This window comes from Sturnus vulgaris, chromosome 6, assembly GCF_052056855.1.
Source record: "Sturnus vulgaris isolate bStuVul1 chromosome 6, bStuVul1.hap1, whole genome shotgun sequence".
Classification (NCBI taxonomy): Eukaryota; Metazoa; Chordata; class Aves; order Passeriformes; family Sturnidae; genus Sturnus; species Sturnus vulgaris.
In genome coordinates, this window is record NC_142248.1 from 32,584,310 (window position 1) to 32,609,807 (window position 25,498).

The following is a 25,498-nucleotide window of genomic DNA, read 5'->3' on the forward strand; positions in this document are numbered from 1 at the left end:
TAGTAAGACTATTTGAAGATGACAGATCCTCCACTCTTCTGTGGTGCATTTTTCTTGCAGGGGTACAATGTCTTTCACTTAAAGCAACGGGTGCCTATGGGATTGGTTTTGCTCCTAAGGCATCCTTGTAGCAGTTGTTTGAGCTCCACCCCAGAGAAGTAAGATGTTGATCCTATTCCATGTGCTTAATAAAAAGCAGATTTGTTTGCTTACTCCCAGTCTTCACCTTTTGTGGTGGTATTGGAAGTGTATTTCATTTGAATGCAGCATTTTTTACAATGGAGGCCTCCTGTGGAATTTCTGCCAGAAAACCTGATGATCCTGAAGTTGTCTATGCAGAATACCTTGACTCCTCACATTTTGCACTGAATAGTACCTTGGTGACTTCACTAGAGAAGTTTTATGCAACCAATAGGTATAAACAGCTTTACTGGTAAATCTTGGTCAGGCCTGAGTGGGCACACTCAGTTCTGTACTTCATGTCTGGCATTCTCTAAGATTGCCCCTTACCATGAGGTGCCATTAAACTCTGACTGACCCAGCCAATACAGTCAAATAAAGTATTTTTGGCAAGCAGCCTTCACAGTTGAAACAGGTAGTATAATCCCAGGCTGTCTGCCCTGGATTATCCACATTATATGAGCTTACTAAGTGAAAGCAGATATTTGCACATTGAAAAAACTATTGGTGCAACAATTGGCCAGACATTAGGTATCTTCTTGAAGGATATCAGACCTGGGAGACAGAGGGTGTCTTGCCCAGCCCATTTATACAGAGCAGCATATGGTAAGAGCAGATGTGGTTGGTAAAGTCAAAACTAGACATTTGGAAGGGAAATGAAAAAAGCTCCAAACAATCCCAGATTATTTCCACTGGAGAGAAAACAAGCCATAGAACTTCAAGGGATTGCCTATAATGGATAGACATAGAAGTTACATTAAAATACTTCCAAGGCATTTTCGTTTGAATGGAAAATTGCAAGAGGTTGCAAGTCGAACACGACAATCCATCAAAAAGGTGTGAATAATTTATTCGTGTGGTTGCAAAGCTTATTTCTGTCCCATTTAAGCATAAATCTTAGGTGTCTTCATGCTCTGGGACCTCGAAGCCCATTTGTACTATCTCTGCGTCTGTGATGGGTCATACACAATACTTGAGCAAAACTGTGATGCTAATTGTACATTAATATAGATTTTCAATACTTTTGTAGGTTCAAAGCAGATAAGACAAATTCAGAGAACAAAAAACTGTTAACTCAATGCAAGGATGCACCCTGAGGTGCATTTTTCTGAAGTTTGGAAGAGCATGTCTGGCACAGCCCAACCTGTGTCACAGTCTTCACCATGGACGAAATACTGCAAGGAGTTGTCATCTGAGCCCCTAAGTAAAGTCTAATCAGCTGGAGAGCAGAAGAGTTATTAAAGAGGAGCATGCTAGCAAGAAACCCTAGAAACCCACTGCCCTGCATTCAAGATGTTAACGAATTTTGATGTTTGATGATTTCAGCATCAGTGCCATGAAAGCATCAGGGGCTGTTACCCAACACTGATAATCCAAGGATGATTTTCATTACACCAAACCTGCTTGTAGTTATCTTTCATCACCATGATCTCCAGAAAATCTTACCTGCATCCAACAGCAAGTCTAGTTTTTAATAATAGCTACTGTTAGGGGAATACCTCTTGTGATTTTGGCTAGATGACTCAGTATATCGCAACAAAAAAGAATTACTGTGAGGTGGATTGGGAAGGAAATACAAATTAGATCTGTCTTCAGTGAAGATAGACTAAATACCTGGTGGTTACTGTGCAGGACAAGGAGCCAGCACAGATACACTGACCACACTGTAGCTCATGGGCTGAGAATTTATCTTTTGGGAACTCTTCCTTGCTTTTCATCTTCCATCACACCCTGCTTCCTATTTGAAAAACGGGGATTAGAAAATCCATAAAAATCCATTATCTCTGCCATAGTCCAGTCTCCCTCACTGTTTAGCACCTAAAACTCTTCAGGACAGGGCTTGTCCTCTTACGTGCAAGCACTTTTCACAGTGAGTCTATTTTTATTTGATGCCTTCCAGTCCTAATATAAACCAAACTGGACTACAAAACCCTGCAATATCCCACTTGGTGATAAATACCAATGTACCTGGATTTTAACAAGGAAATTCAAGACTAAGGAATTAAAGGACAAGCCTGTGAACAAAACAGAAACAGGGGAAGGTCAAAGACCTTTTTGTCTTGTAGTCTCTCATGTACAGCCTGCCCCTCTTATATGAACATTTCAAAATACCACTTTTTCAGAAATTTTATGCAGACTACATTGGCTAGTGAGATCTAAAATAAAAGATTAACCATCATTCCGAAAGCATTATTAGTTCTACTAGAGGACTTCAGAAGCATCAAAATTTCTTTCAGCTAAATTCTATGGTACTCAGAACGTTGCTGTTCTACCCTATGTTGCATGGAACCTCAAAGATTCTGGTAGTTACTGAAGCAGAAAGAGAATTATTGATGTAGTCCATGACAAATTAAAAGTATTATCTGTTTTTCACACCCCTTCTTACCTTTACAGACAGGACTGTGAGTGTTGCTGTAAAATTACATATGAAAAAAAAAATGAGGATGTTAAAGTTTATCCAACCTGATAATTTTGAACAAATTCAGATTTTCCCAAATGACTAGTGACTCTGAGTGACTCCTTTGAGCCTTTGAGAGATCAGTTGTTCAGCACTTTGTAAGCCCACTAGAGAAACCAAGGCAGGATAGATGGATCGCTGTTCAAAACTTCTCTTGCCAAGGAATGCTTGGCCAAAGCTGGCTCTAGTTGTTTCAGCTCTTGATTATCCTGCTGTGTGCTATTAAATTAGTGGTCATCTATATTCTCTCACCCATCCTTCCAGTTGTATTCACTTCTCTTACCCATCTTTCCAGTTGCTGTATTCACATTACTGCTCCCACAGCTAATTCCAAAGGCAGAAGTTCGGGCAGGACTCCAGACAAATTAAAATCTGACTTGAATTGGGAACAACTCACTTTGTTATTTCCCAGAAGAATACTGAGAGCAACCACATGGCCCATCCACACCACTGCTCTCTGCCTCCTAAGAAATACCACCTACAATGAGCAGAACCTCATGTCTCCAAGCCATGAGTTTTAAAGATCTCTGGGCTACTGACAGAACGAGAGAATAGGTAGATGTCATCTCCATATCCATTTGTAAGGAAACATGTGCTGCCAGAGCTGAAGCCTGAACGCTCCAAAATTAACCACGTCTCTCTCTCTTAGACCAGTGTGTTTGCCTTAAAAAATTATGGCCTGTGGTGGTTTGGTTTAGCAGCTCTGGGGTGTGATGTTGACTTTACTTGACATTTTGACAAGAGGTGAGGTGGCTGGGGCAATGGGGTTTCATGTGGGGATTGCAAGGGTGGAGAAAGGTTTTTTTTGTATTTCTGGCTGGCTGCCTGCCTTTTGTAGGATGTGATGTGCTGATGCTTTGTTTTTATTGGTACAGATTGTATTTTTAATGGATGACGGGATGCCTAGTGACTGGTTAGGTATCACTTACAATGTCAAAATAAATACATGAACTAATTGTGTTTAGCATATAAATTACTGGCTTTGTGTTTTATCATCTTTAAAAGCTAATATTAATGGATATTAGTGGATTCTTTAGAATTTAGCCACATCATAGTACAATGAATGAAATTTTAAATTCACAGCCCATAAATTAAAAAAAAAAGAAATAGTTTAAAAGCCATGCATACACAAAAAAAGGGGCAGCATATTAATATAGAAAGGAAACCTAGATGTGAAACTGCAGCACAACACTACATGTCACCAGGAAGGATAATTCTTATCAGGAGATTTTTTTTTGGTACTGACTTATGTCCACCCAGAATGCAGGACTGAGACTACTCTTATTTATATCAATAATATTGCAAGAAATCACAGCATAAAAAGAAAACCAGCACTCTAATCCCTTGAATTAAGACCAGACATATTCAGTACTTCCCAAACCAAAGAGACTAAGACTAGGAGTTCAATAATCTCAGGAGAGAATCATAAATGTGGAATTCTGAGGATCTGGTTTTGGCCCACTGTTTTCCACATTTGTGATAAAATGCAGATGATCACAAGCTGGTGAAGTTAAGAACTAAAATGTCAAATTAAGTCTTATAAGAAAGTATTTTGCTAGGTATGGTGGGCACATTTGAAAGTGTTTTTCAAGACAGATAAATGCAGTCATATATCAAGATTAAAAAATGTCGGTCCAAAAAATAATTCTGGGGTTGTTACAGATAATCACTTGAACATGAACTTTTCCTGACATCATGTTGCTGAAAAGACAAGCATAACCCTGAGAACACTGAATAGACACAGGAAATTGTTCCTACCACTGTACATTGAATTAGCGCAATAATTACTGAAATACATTTCTGGTGTCAACACTTCAAAAACTGATATTGCAAAGAGATACCAAGAGATTCCAAAGAGTTATTCCAAGCCACAAAAGTTTATCTTAGAGCAAGATAATGCTCCATTTAGAAATCTATTTAAGAAAAGGTTCAAGGTATATTTGCGTGTGAGCTGTAAGCCTCTTCATAGAAACTATGATCTTATCTGGAGATGGTCACTAAAGCCAAAGCAAAAGACATTAGATGTTATTCAGTGTTTAGAAATCAAATTCGAAATAAAAATAAGACACATGCTTTAGTGCTTCTGATTCAGCCTCTGAAAAACATAAAGCACATGGTAGATGGTGCATGGAACCTCAGAAGTTTCCAGTAGTTACTGAAGCAGAAAGAGAATTCTTGATGTAGTCAATGGCAAATTAAAAGAATTGTCTTGCTTTCACACCTCTTCTTACCCTTACAGATAGGACTGTGAATATTGCTGTGAAATTACATATGAAAAAATTAGGGAGTTAAAGATTGTTCCTGTAGTTTAGGGCCTTATACCTCAACAGTATTTATTCTCTCAAACAGACTTCAGAACACCATTTGATGGGTAAGGATCTGTGTCCTGGATCACAAAAAATGCAGATTATGTGGTCAAAGCAGTGTCTTAAAGTGTTCACTGAATAATTTAATGCCCTTCAACGTTTAGTTATTTTTATCTATATCCATAACCATCATACCTGAGATTTTCTGTTTGCCTTACCTCATTTTCCATTTCCTAAAAACTGATTTTTAGTGAGAGAAATTGTATCTCTAATGCTTTCAGTAACTTCAGAAATATGTGGAAAACATAGAAAATGTTATTAACATTTTTGTGCTAGAAGATGTTAAGTCATCAGCCTGAGTATGTTGGGCACACCAACCACTTTCCTTTCAGTATACACACATAAAAAAGTGATTGCTTCTTTATGAAGGATAAACCAAGTAAAAAAGAATCCAAGTTATTACCAAAGACAATTTGTTGAATCAAAGAGCCTCAAGAGGACTAAACTGCAGGTTAGAGGATGTGTTCATGCAGGAAATAGTAGATTTTTCAACACTCTAAGTAACTTTAAGAGGTGGATAGTCAGGGGAAGAAGCCAGCAGAAAACATGGGAGTTCCTGCCCTCTGGAAAGTGTGGTTCAAAAACTGTAAGCAAGGACTGCTTTTCTTCTGCTCAGAAAAAAAAAAAAGGTTTGTGCATAAACGGGACTTTAGGCATTAAAGCATACAGAAGGAAACAAAGTCCTTAAGATCAACTGATCAGTTCAGAGACTTTTCAGAGCCCTTCAAAGTCCAGAGGTAGGAAAAGGTTTTCTTGACAAAAAGCTACTTTTAAAGGAAAAAAAAATCTTGGTACTTATGAGCATGTGATTGAATACCACATGACAGACTAAATGCACAGAGTGGAAAGTTTACCAAGGAGGTTCCATCCCAAGAAGATGATTTGCACCTGCCCCAACAGGAACAAGGGAGGCTATTGTCCTTCAGTCCATCCACTGGTGTTGGAAGTGGTGGGATCTGTGACTGCACTTACCCCTGCACAGGCGTGGTCTGTGCTCAGAGCACTCTGACCATTCCACTCCCTCCATGGCAGCACTGTCCCAGCTGGCTGACAATGGAATAATAGCACTAGCAGAGAGCTGTCATGGAAGGATATGGGCTTATCATCTCTGAGCTAGAACCACGCTCTTGGAGACTATGACAATTAGAAGTGAAACTTTGCTTGGACTCTGTGATGAAGGCAGAAGCCAATGTGGACAGCAGATTTCCAAGACAATATGCTTTTGGCAATGTGTGCTGTTTCACAGATGGACTGTTACATTTTGTTCTCTTTGGAACATATTTAGTATGCATGACTTCCTTTCTTAAGTAATGAATTCTGATAATCGTGCTACAAATTTCTGTGGGTCACAGTAGTAGCTATGGCTGTGTTTCCTTCTTTTGATCAACCATTGACAAAAGTGAATGTGTTTTTGCCATCATGATTATTTGAGAGCCACTAGCACCATGGGGTTCAACATAGTAATACTGAAGATTAATTTGACAGTTGTGAGAGCACATGTCTTGCAGATTGGAAAATATTTGCCATGGAAAATCTTCTCCCTTTTACAGGGAGTTGTGGGTGATTTTGGGGCCCTATGTCTTTATTTTATTCTGTCTGTGCTTTAGTCCCACTGTTTTACTGTCACAACCCCAGGAGCTAACCCAGCTCTTAAGATGCAATGTTCTGGAAGAGAGGCTCAAAGCTGAGAGCTCGTTCCAGAATCTCTGTCTGCTCAAACACTAAAGCTCATTCGGTCATTTATAACCCTCAGGGCTCCATTTTAAAATAATACAAAGATTGGATGTCTGTATTTTATAGGCATAATTTCAGGCCAGGACTAAACATCCGAGCTCAGTAACATGGGTATCAGTTCCAAGATTACTTGGAACAGAGCACTTTCCCCAAACTTCTCCCCCACTCCTTATTTGGATACTGAAAAATAATTTCCTCAGTAGTAGATTTTTACTCAGTGAAATCACATGTTTTCTCAAAACTTTTTTTTCTCAAGATAATTACATTTGATAAGAAAAGGGAAGAAATAACAATGCCACATTCCTAAAGTGCAGACTGAAGCCAAATTCAGACTGCTGCTGTGTGGGGTCAGTGTTTTTTCCAAGGACAACCGACCCCGCTGAGCTTGGACACAATCCAAGATCAACTCCCTAAACACCTGTTTAATTGCATATGTCACTGTCTGAGGACTGGCCATTGATTGCTGAATTAATTTTTTATCTGCATCTCATATGCATTAGGTTATTGGCTGATGACTAAACAAGGATTAAAATGGGTTTTTTCACACAGAGGGTCAGTCTGGAAATGGATACTAAATTAGTGTGAGGCATGAATCTGTAATTCTGCTCCCTCTGCCTGGTATGAAAATTGCTCAACATGTGTCACAGGTTCTAGGTCTCCTGCCAGCTATCTGAGCCTTTCCTTAGCAAGCACACTTTTCGTATTACTCAAAGATGAAAAACAACAGCTAAACTGTGAAGGACTTTGCTCTTCGAACAAAGTTCTAGTTCTAGTCCTACTTTTGTGGCTGAGATTTACAGGATAGCCATGCAAAGAAGTGCATAGTAAGGGGATTAAAGGGCCAGCAGCCTCTCCCCTCTCTGCTCAGAACAGATCTGTGTGTGATCCAAACACTTGGCATCACCTACGTCACCACAGATCCTCACTCTCACAATTCCCAGGGCTCCCTGTTGGTACAAGATCACAGCCACTTGTGTGGACTATTCCTGGTGTCCCATGAGAGATTTTGCACAAATGCACAGGCAATATGCTGACTCTGGGATAAAAAATTAGACAAGTTACTAATCTCAACCAAGAGCTTTGCTTAAAGATGGAAACTCCATGGACTGGAACATAGCTGTATTCTCTTGATTCATTATTTCCTGCTTCAGGTTCTGCACATCTTATGAAATGTATGATCAGTGCATTTGATTTGGGAATTTCAGCTATTTTTCTGCTGCAGTCATTCTATGTCAAACAGCTGCAGTACAGCAGAACAAGAATGACCCAGGTATCCTGCTGAAGTGAGGTAGACACATTACCATTCCACTGATGACACTGAACCTGCTGAATTGGGAGGCACGAAGAAGTTTTTGCTCAACATGATTTTATTTTCATCATCAGGAATATATTTTTCAGCTGAATAAATGTAGTGTTATTGTGGTTTCTCAAAATTGCCTATTTTGTATGATCACATGCTACACTGTGATCTCCTGGGCGGGTGGTAAGGATAAGGTGAGTCAGTGAGGTTTTATTGAGAATACTCCCAGCTGCTGGGAAGTTATCTAAGTAGCACTTTCTATTGCAATGGAAAGAAAAAAAGTGCAGTCAGAGCCAGGAAATGCACACTCAGAAATAAGAAAAAAGATCCTTAAAATCATCAGTTTGCTGCATGATATGAAATAGTCTCATGTAAGAATCTCTAGAGAAGGCTTATAAAATTTTACAGGATTAGAGCTATTAATAGTGAAGAAATGAATTTTCTATGGCTGAATTGTATATTTTCTCTGCAATACTATGGGTTAGTTAAAAAAGACCCTGGAAGAAAAAAATATATCAAAAATATATGCACTTAAAGCATTATTTATAAAGCTTTTAAACATGTCGGTCAAATGCTATTGGCTTCTCCTCCAAAATTTTCTTACAAAGACTTTTCTGTTAGAGTACAGAACATGAGAGAACTAAAAGCAGAGAACTGCTATTCCCACTTTTGTTCCCTGGGGAGCTTTGAGAAATCTCAAGCACAAATAGTCCAGCCAGCTGGTTTAGCCAATTGGTGGTCAGTTTACATTTCCTCTAATAAGTGAACTTCTTGACCGTACATTTTAACTGAGTCATTAAGAGCTCCTTTTCCAAGTGTTTTGGCAGCCTAGAGAGGTCTGGGACTGTGAGTAAACCACAATAACTAGTAAAGAAGAGAACAGTCCGACTTTTAATGTGGCAGAAGAAATTTATCCAAATGGACCCAGAAATTAAAGCTACAGTGAAAACAAAGGGATACAAATATCCACCTGCAGGTTATAACAGAAGCTTTTATTGGAAAGGCTGCTTCTTCCATTAAAATGCAGCCACTTTGGATGTGCAACATCAAGTGTGTTGTGCAAACAACTGAAAATACAAGTGAGATTCTAGGTGAGTAATATGTACATACTCATTGAGATAATTCAAAATGAATGCTGTAGTCACTCTCACAGGATAACTTGAATTCTTCAATATATATGAAAAAAAGGCAACAAGGGATCTCAATCATGGGAAACTGGAAGAGTAATATGGGATTTATCACTAACTGATCTCTCACAAAAGCTTCAGCCATAATCACCAGCATCACATTCAGGCTGGATTCAAAACTGCTTGGCTTAAGCATACAAGGAGGCACCAGCTGGAGGTGGCATGGCTGTAGATTGCCTCATGTCACTTGAAACTGTGTGAGTCGTGCACATATACAATGGGCACTTTGACTTTCTCCAAAAGGCTCTTACCTTATTCCCTCAACCTAGCCATTAAAACCAGGGAAAAGAGTTTGGGTTGCAGAATGTGTGTCTGGAAGCTCATAGAGTGAAGTAGAAATAATTACCAGAAATGTAAGATTTTTTTCAGTTTTTCAGTGAAATGAATCTTCAGTTTCATGGAGAGAAAATTCAGTCAAGACCATCCAGATTAATATCTCTGTTTCATGCCAGGATCAATACAGAGGAAGAGGATCTGCTCTTATCTCAAATGATTCATTGATTGACAGGTGGGGGTCAAGATTCCTGCAAATGTTAGGTAACTTTTATTGGAAATTTTCTTTGCTGCTGTTTCAGCCTCACATCTTGTCCTGTCTGGGAGTTTTACAACTATCTAGTATTTGTCACGGGCCTGCTCAAAACTGGCAGTTCTAGGGGCTAAACAAAACACAACTTTCTGCCTCTAAAGGCTCAGCACATCTCCTTTGAGATCTTGCTATATCAGAATGTCACAAATCTTGAAATTTTCTGTCTTAATTTAGGCCCTAAAGGTAACGGAATGGGGAGAGAGAGAGAGAGAGAGAGAGAGCTGTCTGAGATGAAATACTTCTTTTTCCAGAGAGCCATGAACTGAAAGTAAGGAGAGCAGGAAAACTGCCAGTAGACATCCACATCACACACTAATTGGAACAAAGTAAACCTCCCATATCCACACAGTTTTCATTTATCCAGGACGGTTTGCAACCCAGTTGGCTGGCGGCAATTTTTGGAACATTACAAGAAAATGTAGTTCAAGCAGCGAATGCCAAATCTGAGTTAAAGCCAGTTATTTGAGCACGGCTTATAGGCATTTTCCAATGATCACCACCACTGAAATAAATAAATAGATGGCTTGCTATGTATACACTCAGAGGGGAATGTTGCCCAACATTCATAGCTCTTTGCTATTAAGAGTAATGAGGACACAGCTGTCTGAGTCTGGAAGCCAGTATTTGCAGATATTTTTCTTCTCCACTGGCTTTCTTCCACTACCCATTCTTTGCTTATAAAAGAGTCCAAAAGGTCCTAACATTTATACAAGAATTACCTTGGCTCTGTGGTGTTTTTGAGATTGCCATAAAGCATGCTGACACATGGACAGATTTGAAACTCAGATGAAATATGAAGAACAATTTTCTCCCCTGATAAGGTTCCTGATGCCCTTAATGCTAAGCATAACACTCTATTTAGTCAATCATGACAGCTCCTGGAGCAGTTGGCAGGAGTTGCTGCCATGGGCAGAGATCTGAAGGTCTCCCTTCTTGAAAAGGACTTCTAATTCTCATTGCAGACCCTGGAGTTGTGATGTGAGTTTTGAGTCACACTTAACTGGTCAGCTACACAGAGCCTCCAAAATAAATATAAAAGCACCCCGCCCCATCCAAAGACCTTACATCCCTTTAAAATCAGTGCTAAAATTCATAGTTGTAGTGGTAAAGAGAATATAATTTCATTTTATGGGAGCCTCCAATACATTAAAGGCTAGAACCGGTATCAAACACAGGCTACTGCACTTCAGGCACTGCGCTTTCAGAACTGTGGGACAAGGCATGTTGAAGTTGACTTCTGTAAGTCATGTGGTCCCAGCCTCCACTCAAAGCAGGGACAATTCAGTCAGGCTGCTCAGGGCCTTTTCCAGTTGAGGTTTGAATTTCTCCAAGGGTACAACCTTTAGCTATAAAGTTTTTGAACCTCTGTTCCAGTGTTTGACCACCTTCACTCTAATAGCATTTCTCCTGATAGCTCATAAAAATTTCCTATGTTGCAACTTTTGCCCATTCTGGGCACCTCTGGGCACCTCTGGGATGGATCTGGCTTCATCTTCTCTACACACTCACATTAGACAGTGGAAGGCAGCAAGCAGTACAGTTCCCTCATAAGCAGTACAATTCCCTCATAAGCCTCATGCTCTTAAGGCAGGTTAAATCCACTTCTCTCAACCTCTCCTTGTATGACATGTGCTGCCACCCTCTAACCACCACAGTAGTCCTTTGCTGCACGTCCTACAGTGCTCCCAGCTCTTTTTTATGCCAGGAAATCAGAATGATTGGGGGAATTGGGTGTCTGTGAAGGCAACAGAAATCGACTGCACGTTGAATTTTTCCCTGAAGGTAGTTAAGAGAAAAATACTTAAATGTGAATCTGCTTAATTTAGTAGTAAGTGTTGAGGTCAGTGAACTATTTCATTGTATGCTGAACAAAGAACCAGACTGCACTACTCACACATACAGAACTGCACACTTTTGTCCCCAGATTTTCAAGGTAAGCCTACCTTCTTTATACCAGAAGTCAGAAATTCCTAACTGGTGCTAGAAGCTGACCAGACTAGCCACATAACCAGTGTCACAGGCTGTCCCACCAGCTCTCACATTATCCATGAAAGCTCAGAAAGACACATGTTCACACGGAGCATTCCCAAGCCAAATGGTTAATTTCCAAGTGGCCTGGCCTGGAAAAAAAGCCCCATATTCTCCTTAGGTAATTAAAAAAAAGTAAATAAATAAATAGAAGAGTCAATGTTCCTAACCAGCAGGAACATTTAATCTCTGTGATTATTCCTGGAGCAAACTCCTGCTTTTACTCTCTAGAAGGCACATCCCAGTGAATTTTCCATCATGTGGGCCTGCTGTACTGGAAAGTTAATTTACATTTTTTTTCTTTACCATAGTACTTTCTTTTCTTTTCTTTTTTAGCCCCTTATTGCCACAAGGTCTCAGGTCATACTGAGTCACACAAGGGAGCAGCTCCATTTTAGAAGGCACAGTCTCCAGGACAGAAGCGGGCATAGCAAATTCTTGGCATGACTAGCATTCTACAATTCATAATCTTTCTAAGAATCTCCAAGCAGATACTGTGGACAGTGCTTAGTTTAGCATTTCATGTCCCTCCCCAGGTCAAAGGGAATGAGATGTAGATGGATCACGTATTTCTGAAATAGTTTCATGTCCCAAACTTCTAGATGTTAGCTTGCAGTTTTTGTGGAGCAGAATATGACAGCATTTTGCATCTTTAGATGATGCACATCACTTACCAGCTCCAGAATGCATGTGACCCGCTGGGGCATTAATGGATGTACTGCAAATTATCAGCTGCTCATTATCTTTAGAGGTATTATCTCTAGTCTCTACGACACAACTATGCCATAGTTCTCTGGACTCAAATCTATATTGGGGCTTATTGCCTGAGTGACATGGAGATAAATGTTTAAATTCTTTTAATTGAATTCATGGGCAGTATTTGAAGTTTTATGTGCAATCCTGTAAAATTCTCTTATACCACTTTTCATCTATAACTAGATAAATCTCTTGAAAATGTTAATGAGAACAAATTTTGTCCCAAAATGCAATGTACCACTTGAGAAACATAATACAGGTTTTAAAGAACTCTATCTTCAAACAGCACTGATTTAGTGGGGAAGAGCACCTCCTTTCTAAAGCTGGCATGCTACAGTCTTTTGGGATGAGTGCATGAAATCAACTGATCGCTGTCAATGCACAGTTCTGGGCTATTCCATGACAAAGCCGGCCCTGTTTTTAATTAAAATAATTTCAATCTGCTTCTGAAATAAAGCTCCAGATGCAGTGCTTAGTGATTTGCTGGCAATAAGTGTTGTATATATTGCTGCAGTCTACCTCTGAAGAACAGGAGCATGATCCAAGGCTGCTCCAGCCTATGCTGGGTTTGGGATTCCCCACAGGGTTTGCAATGGCAGGAAATTAGCAGCATGCTATGGCTTTGGGATCACATCTCCTCTCCCTGGCCTGGTTCCCGCTCCAGGATTAAGGAGTGGCAGTCTGGCAAACGCACTCTGCACTGCTCCAAGATTCCTCCTTTGGAAAGGGGATGTCAGGCTACCCGTTTAAGCTATTGCAGCTTTGCATTGCTCAGCCACAGTGACAATAAATGTTAAATGGGTGGAGGCTCTTACCCATACTATGAGCTTTTCTCTGCAGAATTAGATAAAGCATACTGTCTTCTTTTGTGCCTCTGTGCACACTGCAAACTGGAAATATATCAGAGGCTGAAAAGTACAGCAGCATACACCTGACAATATCTATCACACCCCCAACTTGTGTGAGACTCTTTCTTGCTAAAAATTGTTCCAGGCAGCTTTTAAATGATTCTACTGTTACATTTTGTACTATTCCTCCACTACAACATACCTAGTGTGTTCTTGTATAACCTGATACACTGCAGTGCCATAAAGGGTTTTACTATTCAGTCTGAAAATAATTTTCCTTCCTTTCAGTAAATTATAGCCTATTAAGCAATAATCATTCTTTTGTACCACTCACCATACAAACTTCTGCTTCTCTGTCATTTACAGTTCCAACTACTGTCATCTTACCCTAAGTTTTACAGTACACTTAACTCTTTTGATCAAAGTCAGCCTCAGTAATGCCCCAGCCTGCTGCTGCTCTATACTGAGATTTCCATAAACTTGTCTACATATATCTGGTAGTAAAATACTTACATCTAATATCAGTAAGTTGGAGCCATTCTCAACAGAACATACTGAAGTACTATTTGCTCTCTGTTCTGGAATGAGAAGTCTTAGCAACACTGCCAGAAACTGCCTAATGCTACACTGCTCTTGATATCACTGCCTTCTATTGATCATCTTCCACCAGATGACCATGTGTTAGGTTACCTTTCCACCTACTGCTGAGTTCCAGTCCCTTAATTTCCTGATCACAATTGAGCTTTCCTAGACTTCTGCGTACCACTGTTTATGCAATCTTCCCATTCAATGTTACCTACAGATATGCTGGTTAACAAAACCAGTTAATGCCTTTGATCCAACCAGCAATTTACTGGCTCACAAGTTAATGCTTCATTTACTTAGGGAGCTGAATGGAAAACAAGAATTTTACTGTACAAAAAAAAAAAAAAAAAAAAAAAGGAAAAAACCAGAAAATAAAAGCAAGCTCAAAAATATTATAAAAAAGCAGACATTAAAATTATTTTAAGGAAAAAAACCAAAAGGAAACAAAAAAAACCCCAAAACACCACAGTCTCAGACCAAGCAGCAGATTGTGGATTCTTTCAGACCCTGCAAGTTTATGTGCATTCCTCTCCCTCTCCTCCTAGACTCTCCCTGTTTAGCTGAAGTACTTCTTTTATTTTCAGTATCTGAATGCTTCATGAGTACAAACAGATTTATTCTCACTGTAGTGGCATGTTACAATGGCTCTCTGACATAGAGCTAATGCATTGAAAAAACAAGAAAATTTTCCATATGGACTTAGAAGTTTACATGTTCAAACTTGCAGATGCCCAAGAGAAGACACCATTCACACCCCAACTTTCAGTAAATGCTAAAGGTCTCTGCCTGAAAACTTAGACCCCTCAAGAGTTTCCAGATGATTGCTTGGATATCGAGATTCCTCAGAGAAGTAATCAGTTCTGAAAGCAACATTGAGCAAAGAGGTCTGAGGTTGCACTGTCAGCCTGTGACAAAGGCTGCAGACCAGACCAGTGGGCATTTATGTGCTAAACTCCCACAAAAGATGTAGGTCAGTGAGAGCAGGGGACTTAACCAAACTTCAGGGACCTGGGCCTGCATTTCAGGTGTCCTGACACCTCTGCTACTGCCTGTCCTCTGGACAATCCTTCTCACACTGCAGTGAGCACCACAGAGCACCTGCAACCATGAGTTACAGTTGAAAGGAGAGAAGGTTTTGCTGGTGTTAAAAATGAAGATGGATTTCAGCACATCTTGTCATCCTCAATGGGCAGAACATCCCAACTAAGAGGTGGAATGCTGAAACAACTGCCCTGAACTGGGCTGGTTGTAACTCATATTTATCTTCTAGTAGCTTTATTTTATTTGAAAAATTCTCTCATGCCATTGAATTAGTAAAATGGAAGGCAGAGAACTGGCAGATTAAGGGGTCAGAGCAGGTTAAACTCCACGCAACATCTTACTCTAGGCAGCTCTTCTATTTCAGTATGGCAGCTCTGTCATGGGTTGGGTGTTTTAGGGACATGACAAAAGAACAGTGCCAGCACATTATCACTTTCTATAGAGTCTGGCAAAACATATGGGCCATTTGGCTGATTTATACTGGCAAAGAAGAGAATTAATATTTTCTATATATTTTGGCTTAACATCTATATTGTGACATACAACCATGGCCAATTTCAGTCTGGAACCAAATGAAAAGAAACAAGACTGACCCAAAAAATATAAGGGAGAAGCCAAGAAAAACAGTGACTTTTAAGTCATTGAGAACACTGCCATCTCTAGGCATTGTGGGTGATGCAAATATATGCAAAAATTAACACGGGCCTGAGTAGAGTGCTGGTGCTATGAAGGGCACTGAAATAAATCAGCCTTCCAGGTGGGGTGAGATTATCATGTACTGAACTCTGCACATTATGCCACAGGAAGGTAGAGAAAGTGTCACTCATAGGAAAGTGAGAGAAAAACAAGCCAAAGAGCTGACAGGCTGGGGAAGGGTACTCATGGCACCTGTCAGTTCTCCACCATTGTTAAGTGACTTGATTTTCTTTCAAGCCCTGGAATTGTGTAGTTGGTAGGACTGTCTTGCATGACAGCTATTCCATAAAGGAAAGCTCATGAAATCTACTCCAGAGCATACAGAGCTAATCAGTACATAGTGGCTTTAACTGATTTGGCACTGCTGAAATCCCTGGAAGTAAGACTTAATAAAGTCAAAGTGGAAACAAAGCCCCACATATCAAACCACTGTTACCAGTGAGTCTAAGGAATCACTCAGAGATTAATGGCAGGGGTGTGAGCCCTGCCCTGGCCTGCACATGCCAGAGGAAATGGCAGGCTGGGCACAATTACTGTTTCTCTGAATTGAGTCAGATATAACCTCCTGCCAGCTAACTCTGGGTGACAACTGAAGTCTGTGTATTGTTTGGCTCAGAGCCCAGTGACCAATAACCCCCAATTCAGAGACCAAGCATAACTGAGGCCTTTAAACCAGAGTATAGGTTAAACTTCTTTTCCTTGCATACTCTTTCCCTCTGTAGTCCACAAATCTCAAGGGAGATGAGATTCCTTCGTTCTTGCCACTTTGTATACCAAAGTATCATACAGTTCCAAGAAAGAGGGAAAATTGAAACACATCTTGTAATAGAGAGGTCCAGTCTACAAAGATTTTAACCTTCCTGTGTCTGGACCGTAGCCTGCACATCTAACAAGACGTAGACACTGACCCTGCTGTGCTTATGCCCCTTCTCTGCACACAAACCCATTTATGTTATGTAACATGACCCATTCTCATTCAGCTGTCCCCCTCAGTACGCCACTCCTGTACTTCCCCCCTGTAAAAAAGAAATTAGAAAACTTTCAATCACTCCTGAATGGCAGATGCACGCTTCCACAGACAGAATCAGTTTAGCTCAAGGTAAAGTTGAAACCAAATTCAAACACTCCTGGTGGTCACAATTTTTAATCATAAGATGATGGTCTGGCCACCTGTCTATTCTGACCTCGAAATGTCAAGGAATGTCACAAAATCTAGGAAATCCTTATTGGGGTATCAGTATTTTACCAGGAGAAAAATATGGTACCTGACTCCCTGACCATAAGATACTTATGGTTAGGTTCAAGACAGCTTAACTTAAACCTAATAAATTCACTACAACAACTCCTACTTTAAGAACTTCACCAGTCTATAGAGACTGTAATCATGGGTCTAAGTGTTTTTGTCTCCAGTTGTTGTCCAGTTACCTACCCAGTATGACTGTAGTTCATTCAAGTTTAGTTGTGGGTATACTATAGTTGTATTTATTCTGTTTTCACTTTTCACATCATCACACATAAATACAGTCAGTGAGTGGAGCTTGAAAGGCGCTGACATGCACAATGATGGGCTTGCTCCTCCTGTTACACTTTGGATACTCAGGAGCCTGCTATTTTTCATTCCAATGCACAGAGTGCCCGTTTGCTTAATAACATACCAGCATTATTGGCTTGCATGTTATATTTCTTGGTTCAATTCTACTAATTTCTTTGTTAGTAGCAGAAGTTTCACAAATAAATGAAGCATTTGCCTGTGCTTTAACCACCAGACTGTACTCCTCCCACACTGCACTTAGGGAGGAATGAAAGCAGGAACAAGCCAAGCCACAGCAGGCTCAGTTTACCTTACTACAGATTGATATGTACAGCAGCTTTTTCTATCAAGCTGACTTCTCTACCACAAATGGATTGACTTCTGTGAAAAACAGCATTTCAACTCTCATTCCCCATGGCAAGCAGGACAGGATACCTTTACTGATGGTCAAATTTCTGTAGGAATGAATCTACTGATGGACCCTACTGTAGGGGCTGAATGAGTCTTGCCTTTCCTCAGCCCCAGCCCAGCCTCTGTGCTGCAATGGTTTCCTGAGGGAGGAAGGAGCTCTGACTGTTTGCAGATGTACCTGGTAACTCATGATTATTTTATAGTCAGCTCGTCATTACCTTACAAAGATTGTTGAGATTGTGAATAGATCAGGCAATCAGATCAGAAGCACAGAAGCTGGATCTAAAAGATTTATAGTTATGTTTGTCTGGAGCTATACAATGTGGGTTTATCCAGTGGGACAGGATTATGTTAAGTATGTCTGTACTCCAAGATGTTAATGATCTTTTTTCATTGCTCTCCTGACATATGGTCTTGTACCTTAATGTATATAGGTTTTATTTTCCACATGTTTATTTTACCTGGTTTGTCTAGTCTCATTACATTAAATAACCAAGAGGAAACCATATTGAGTTTTGCTAAAACATGAAAAAAATTCAGCATAAGTAGAAGATGATGGAAAAACTCCAGGATCAAATAGCTGCTGAAAACTTTTGCAGCACAGATATTCCTGAAGCAAACTGGAGATATGGGAAAAGGGCTTGGACTTCCTCTCTTCTCTGATCTATGCAGAAACATAGACAAAAGTGGCCACTGAATTCCAGCCAGGTTAGTGCACTGATGTCGTGGCTTAGGAATGGTGCTTTCCAATTTAGTACTCCCACTAAAAAACCCTCAGGCTGGTCCCCCTCCCCCAGGTTGAGACAAGAATTACTTACTGGAAACAGCGATGAGATAAGAAAATGAACAATAACAGCAACAATATTAATGTTACAATTAATACTACAAGAAGAGAGTGATTCACATGCAAAAATGCTCACTGCAGCCTGTGACAATAAACAACCCTGGATGAATTTTCTCAGCTGGAAGGAACGCCTTCTTCCTGGAGGACACAGTCCCTTTGCCCATCCCCAGCAATGACATGGTGGGGGTAGAGAATAATCTCTGGGTCCTGGCTGTGCCCCCTCCCAGCTACTGCAAAAAATGAACCCTGTCCTGCCTGGAACCAGGACAGCTGGGGAAGTAACTGAAGTAACCATGTCTTACCTTGAGCTTCACTGCTGTAGAGTTATTAAACTGGACCTTTTCCTCCTGTCTGTGTATCTTTACATGATACATGCCTGGAAGTCACCTCCACACCTATCATCCCCTTATGAATTACCCTGAGTATAGTCCTGAAAATGAATAAAATTTCACTTGAGCTCCAAAATACCCAGCACAGAATCACAGAATAATTTGGGCTGGAAAAGATCTCTGAGACCATTGAGTCCAACCTTTGACTATGTTGTCCCCTAGCCCATGGTACTGAGTGCCACATCCAGCTGTTTCTTAAATATTTCCAGGGATGGTAATGCCAGGAATGGCACACTTTATGGCAAAGCCAGGAACTGAACCCAAACTCCTCCAACCCAAGCCTTAACCACCAACTATAAACTCTTGAGAGGAAACTTTTCCATTGCTATGGCAGGAGGTCTCAATTCATGTTTCCTCATAGAAAGCCCATCAGGAAAACCATACTACATGTAAAAGCTACATATCATGGCCCTTAATTTAATCAGGAGCTGTCAACAATTACCTGTACTTCCAGAAGTCTGAGCTCAGCCTCTTGCAGAATCTGTTCTCATGTAATCTTTTCTGGTTAATTTGGGCATGATGGCAGTCATTCCCTAACAGGGATCATGCATAGCCTCCAGGAACTGGCCCTCTGGAGCAGCAAAAGAGATTGTCTCACAGACCAAGACGAAAAGGGAAAGACATAGAGCTGAACCAAATAGGGTTAAAAATAGGCAGTGGCAGGAGTGGATGCTATTTGTCTTTACTTTATATAAACTCTTCTAAGGCATAATCTCCTTCCTGCATTTCCCTACTTTTCTTCCTCCTGTTTCTATATGCCCAGAGAAGTCACTAGGAAAGTCATTAGGAGAAGGCAGCCTGGCTTGGTGGCTAAACCATTGGATAAGGAACTCTGGGCTCTATCCCAGCACAGCCATGAGCCTGATGCAAGACCTGGGCACCTCCTTTCAGTTCTCTGTCTCTTAATTTCCCTCCCCTTTCTCCACACCGGCACATCTGGTTCCTTCATTTTGCTTGAAAACTCATCTAGACATAGGCTGCTCTTAATGAGGTTGGGCACAAGGCAGGGCAATACAATTGCAGGCTTGGATCTGGGGTTTAGGTATGCTTGTAATATAAATGATAGTGATCTAAAACCCATCTGTGCAAAGGTAATCTTTTGAAATCTTTTGTTTCACTCCACAAATGTAGGACTGGGGACCCATAGATGGGGAATGTAGGAGGTCCTGCCAGTCTTTGAGAAATGAGGAAAGCTGAAGCAATGACTACTGCACAAATGGGGCATGAAAAACAAGTCTCTCTTACACTTAGAGACAGCATCCTTCCATTTCCTACTTCCTTTTACCTTTTGCTTTAAAAATAACAATTATGATTTTTTAAAATTACCTCCTCTTCCCTCCTCCCTTCTCTCTGTCTCTAGGTCATACACATCTTGCCTTATGCTTCTACTTTTCCTAACATTTACCTCTCTGTCTTTGAGGTCTGCTTTCTCTGATCTCTCTATTCAACCCACTCCAACCCCATCATCTCCTCACATTGTGAGTTTGCATTAATTGGAGAGAAAGCAATAATAAGAGCCCACCCAGTACAATTCTTTCCACAATGCCCAGAAGGATCTGTGTTTGAGGCATGTTTTGAAGATCATTGTAAATCAGGAAACAGCAAGGTGGAGTGAAAGGAAACTGGAAAGAGCTCTCAGCTTACGAATGTATAATGCAAGAACACAGGCCCTCACTCCAGTAAACTGGAGCCAACAATTACTAGACCAAGTTCCTTGAGCAAAAAGTCATTATTATGACTAACCCATTCTGTATTTATAGAGAAGTAATGTTAGAAGATAAACAGTTCAAACAGTACTCTTGCACTAGATGTTCTTTGCTTTTTTCTGTATGTGGTCTTTTTGCTGTATGTGGTCTTTTATTCCAACATTAATTGTGGTTATAAATCATTCCCAACCTGCTTTGGAATGATTTACAAAAGCTCTGTGCTGTTGAAAACACTGACCACTTACATATACAAAATATAAAGCACCCAGCAACTCCAGGGGTAAAAAATACCATGAATCAAACCCACAGAAAACTTAAGAAGTAATTATCATTAAAATATTTCTCTGTCTGCTACCACAAATGGCTACAGGTACTTCTGCAGCACACAGAGGACACTGGAGAGGGCAAAGCCATCACTGACAGGTGTCTTTGAGAGGCACTTGAACCAGGAAAAGTTTTGTTTTCACAAATGACAAGATCTGGAGAGGAAAGAATCTTGGCAAGACTGAGTGGTGATCAGGATAGGGAAGGATTGTGGACACTTAACCACTGCTTATGACCATCCAGGCCAGAAAAGAAGAGGCCAGAAAGCTTAAAAGGGAGAAGAATGGGTTATATTTCTGTTTTTTTCTGCATTGAAACATATCAGCCCCATGAGGGGGAATGTTATGTGAGCAACCAGGGGTGCACATTCCCTTGAGAGCCAAGGAATGTGGGGCCTTGGCAGGCAGGCCAGGTGCCAGACTGGGACAGAGCAACCTTCTTGCAGCCTCCCTACATTTCGTGGAGAGGTAGAAAAAAAGAAAGAACTTGTTAAAACTCACACAACTTTCAGATCAAATTTTTGTCCTGTTTCACTTTGGAAGTCTCTTAAACAATCTCAGTGCTTCCAAGCTGAGGCTGCAAAGTTCATTGTAAAAGTTCCCTAAATCTACCTGTTTTGATTATTCTGATTTGTGTGGAGCAGACCAGACAGTATAATTCAGAGGTTTCAATTCCACTTTCATTTCAACACTTCTTTTCTACCAACTACCCCATTTCCTGCATAATCTATAGCAAAGTGAGCAAAATGAAACCACTCCTGGAAATCTAAAAATTATTAGATAAAATAACAGGTTGATCAATTTGCTAAGATGAAAAGGACTAGAGGCAATTTTCAAAGGACCAGACAGTAAAAATGCCTTTTTAAAATTTTTTAAATTTTCCAGTCAGTATTACTTTGGATGTTGGTTGGAAAATATATTTTTCCCACACCTTGGAAAGTACAATGATTCAAATACAGAAAATGTGTCCCTAGGCAACTGAATTTAACTCCAGACTTTCAAGGCCCCTATGAAGCTTTTGTGGTCTCCTCAGTAGGAAAACAAAGAAAGTGCATCATCTGCAACCAAGTCCCACCAGAAATTTTAGACAATAGGGCAGAATAAGCCCAAAAGACAAGGCAGCTTTAGCTCTTGTGTTTTTCTGCAGCAGTTTTCAAGTAAGTGCTGTTCCTTAGTGTAAAGAGATGCAAAATTTTCTGCTGAAAGCTCATGGCTTCTCTGGTTTCTTGTCAAGACCAGCTCACATAAAGCCAAGAAATGAATGAAGTTTCCCTAGGCCCCATCTAACACTTCAAATGAAGGGCCACCTTCTCTCTCAGGAACAGAATCACAAGCATAAAAAGCCTGACAGATCACCTGCCATCAGACTATTGTTTATCACATTAAAACATTACTTCTTTCATGAAAGTGGCTTTTCTGCTTAAATAATAGGATTGAATAATATCTTAGTTTGTATTGAATAATGATGATATGAAACACACATCTCGTATCCTTAAAAAAAATTGGACTTCCAAATACTGGGCTTGACTGCTGCAATAACTGAAGGAAAACTGCAGGACAATTGTTTCTCCAATGCCAGACAAACTTTAATATAAATGAAAATATAGAAGAAAGATTTCTACTACTTACCAGCACACTGATTGTTTTCATCCAACTGGAAACCAAATCTGCAAATCAGAGGTCTTGTAACAGTAGGGTAGTTAGGAACAGGGCCTGGTGCTGGGGGCGGTGGATAAACATTGGAATAAGGACTCAGATATGGAGATCGATACACTGGGTTTGTTCGGGGGACACATAAATAGCCACCATTCTGGTTGACACACACCATGTCTCCTCTGCAGGCCTCAGGAATAGTCCGACATTCATCAATATCTGGAATGAAATTGCAAAAGTTTAAAGAGTCATTGCTCCTCAATGGGACCCATAAAAAAAATTAACATGTTTTTTGCAAAACATTGCAAAAAAATATTATATTCTCCATCACAATGGCTAATCCTTCCTTATGGAGCCTCACTTTGAAGTTAGATTGTACTAAAACAGGAAACATCCCTTATAATCAACATATCTTGTGATCTACGCATTTTATTTCACTATTAGAGGACAGAGGGAGAGGACAAGGCTTGCTTTGCTATTCCATAGAAGTTTGGTTTAAATGCTGATTCACACATGGCTGCAGAATGCTACTGCCTGTTCCTGCTAGAGGGTCTGTCCAAACCACAACATGCAGATCAGGATTTCAGAAACTGATGGTTTGGTCTGCCCAGCTGTGAAATTTGGATCCTGCTTTGGAAGTTCCGAGTTTCCTCCCATAGAAAAAGTTAGGGATGCTCAGATCCGGGGACACAGTTCAGCAACAGTCTCAATCAAAGCAAGAAAGAGGCCTCTCTTTCTTGCTTTAATTGAGATTGTTGCTGAATTAAATTTAGAAAGATACAACTTGTTTAGCCAAAGTGAACATTCCCCTGGTTCTTGGGCCACAGAAACAGCAGGCTATGGCAGGGCAAACAATCTGCTGCAGGGTTTTCCCTTTTTGTTTGGGTGACGTTATTGCATGTAGAAGATGCTGCCCTGGAGACTGAATGCCATTGACAAAAAGATGCTACTGTGCAAAGCACAGATTTCCTTACACTACCTCAACTTACTAGAAGTTTCAGTGCTGAGAATGGAAGATTATCTGAGCCTGCAGGTAGAGACAGGCAACAAAGACAATAAATCCTGAGTTTGAAGGAGAAAGAAAAGGAGGGTGAACATCCTTTGGCAGCTATACTGAGCTCCTATTAAATGCACCATTGTTGTTTGAGTAGCCCTGACAACCTGTTAGTATCTCAACAATGTCAAAGATCAATGCTATGTAAAGACACACACATATTTATATATACACATATTTTTGTATATACATGTATACAAACACACACATTTGTCACACAGTAAGAACTTTTCAACTAGAACATAGCAAGAGAAACACAATGTTAACTCAATAAATTCAGGATTTCTGAACCCAAATTTAAATGTATTGATTTAATTAAAGTCTTACCTAAGCATTGCCCAGAAGTACGGTCCAAGTCAAACCCATTAGTGCATTGCTGCTAAAAAGAGAGAAAAAAGGACACTCATTGACTGTGAAATGAGAGGTTTGCAGAGTCAAATGTTCATCTGGATTATTATGATTAGTACAATTGTTCAGCATGGTACAGAACGTCGAAATAAAGTCCCTTCCCCAGAGGAAAGTCAGCAAGGCATGAACTGAGGCTTCAGCACATGTTCCAGCCCCCAGCTGAGGAGTGGCACACGCAGGTGGTGGCAGTGTCAGGCTGCTCCTCTGCCCAGGGGTCACCAGTGTGCAATGTGTTATGAGCTGTTGGCACAGAATTACAGTCTTCTAGTTTGGGGTCTTGTTTTTGCGAGAACAGGGGGGTTAATCACAAAGGTTACTTGCTACATCTCTCACAGGCTCTAAAGCTCCCCAGACAGCCCATTCAGCACACAATATGTTAGACATTGACTGATCCAGAGCCACAGTTGAAACATAACAAGATTAATAAAAATAAAGCTCTTCCTTTCCACCAAACCTTGTAATTTTTAGAGGATAAATCTTTAGATAACATGTTATAGGCATTCAAGGTTATGGAAGCCTTGTCCCTTCCTATTCTGTGGTGCTGGTCATTATCAGGGCTGCAGCCTTGAGTCTTCAGTACCTCTTCAGTGACTTCAGTATTTCTAAATGGATGAAAGTCCTAGTGATGATGGTTTCAAAGCCTGTTAAAATGATTTCCTGTTCTTCCTAAATTTTGACTGGGCCTCCAGCTATTTAGTAAGGGGACAAGAAATTGACACAAGCACAGGATCTTCCAATAAATAGGTTGTACTAAGGAATGTAAGCAAAAGATATCCAGGAAACAGGAACCACTGAAGCAACCAGAGGGATGAGTGTGTTCAAGATTCTTCCCATTTTTGTTGATTCTTAATGATAAGGACACTTATTTTTGGACTTTATGGAAGAAATGAGTGGAAGAGTAAAGTACTTAATTGACGTTTGGAAAAGTAGTAAGTTTTATATGGGAGACCAAGAGTTAGAGGGGTGAGTGAGTGGAAGCGGGTCATTGCAGGACCTAGGGACAGGACATGAAGTGAAACACATGGCACTGTTTGGACTGCACCGGCCACTTGCACATATGAATACACAAAACCACTGCAGATGTGTCAGACAAGTATGGAGGAATTCTGCCTTCATTTATATTGGCATTCCAAGATGTTTCAGTATCATGTTGTGGAAAGCCAAGATATTCAAATGGGAGAATGTATAATCACCCTCATGTTTTAAAGAATGCACGTACTCTATCTTTGTTCTCCTTTTTGCATACATACACTATATCTAGGTTAGCTGGAAAAGCTGAAATAGTTTTAAATAAAATTATTATGTTTTGATCAATAAACAATGATTCAGAAACACTGAATCTACTGTAGAACTGGTTTCAACAACTTTCTAGAAAAGATTCCAATATTGTCAAAATTACCAGTTTCAGTATCTC

General features: G+C 40.2%; 1 protein-coding gene across 1 annotated transcript in view; it reads right to left on the reverse strand.

Moving 5' to 3' along the window:
* FBLN5 (fibulin 5) overlaps positions 1–25,498 on the reverse strand; it is a 42,934-nt gene that overhangs the window by 13,837 nt on the left and 3,599 nt on the right. The window contains exons 3-4 of the mRNA XM_014869895.2: positions 24,004–24,055; positions 22,599–22,841 (exon numbers count right to left, since the gene is read on the reverse strand). Coding sequence (XP_014725381.2) covers positions 22,599–22,841; positions 24,004–24,055 — 295 coding nt within the window. The remainder of the gene's footprint in view (positions 1–22,598; positions 22,842–24,003; positions 24,056–25,498) is intronic.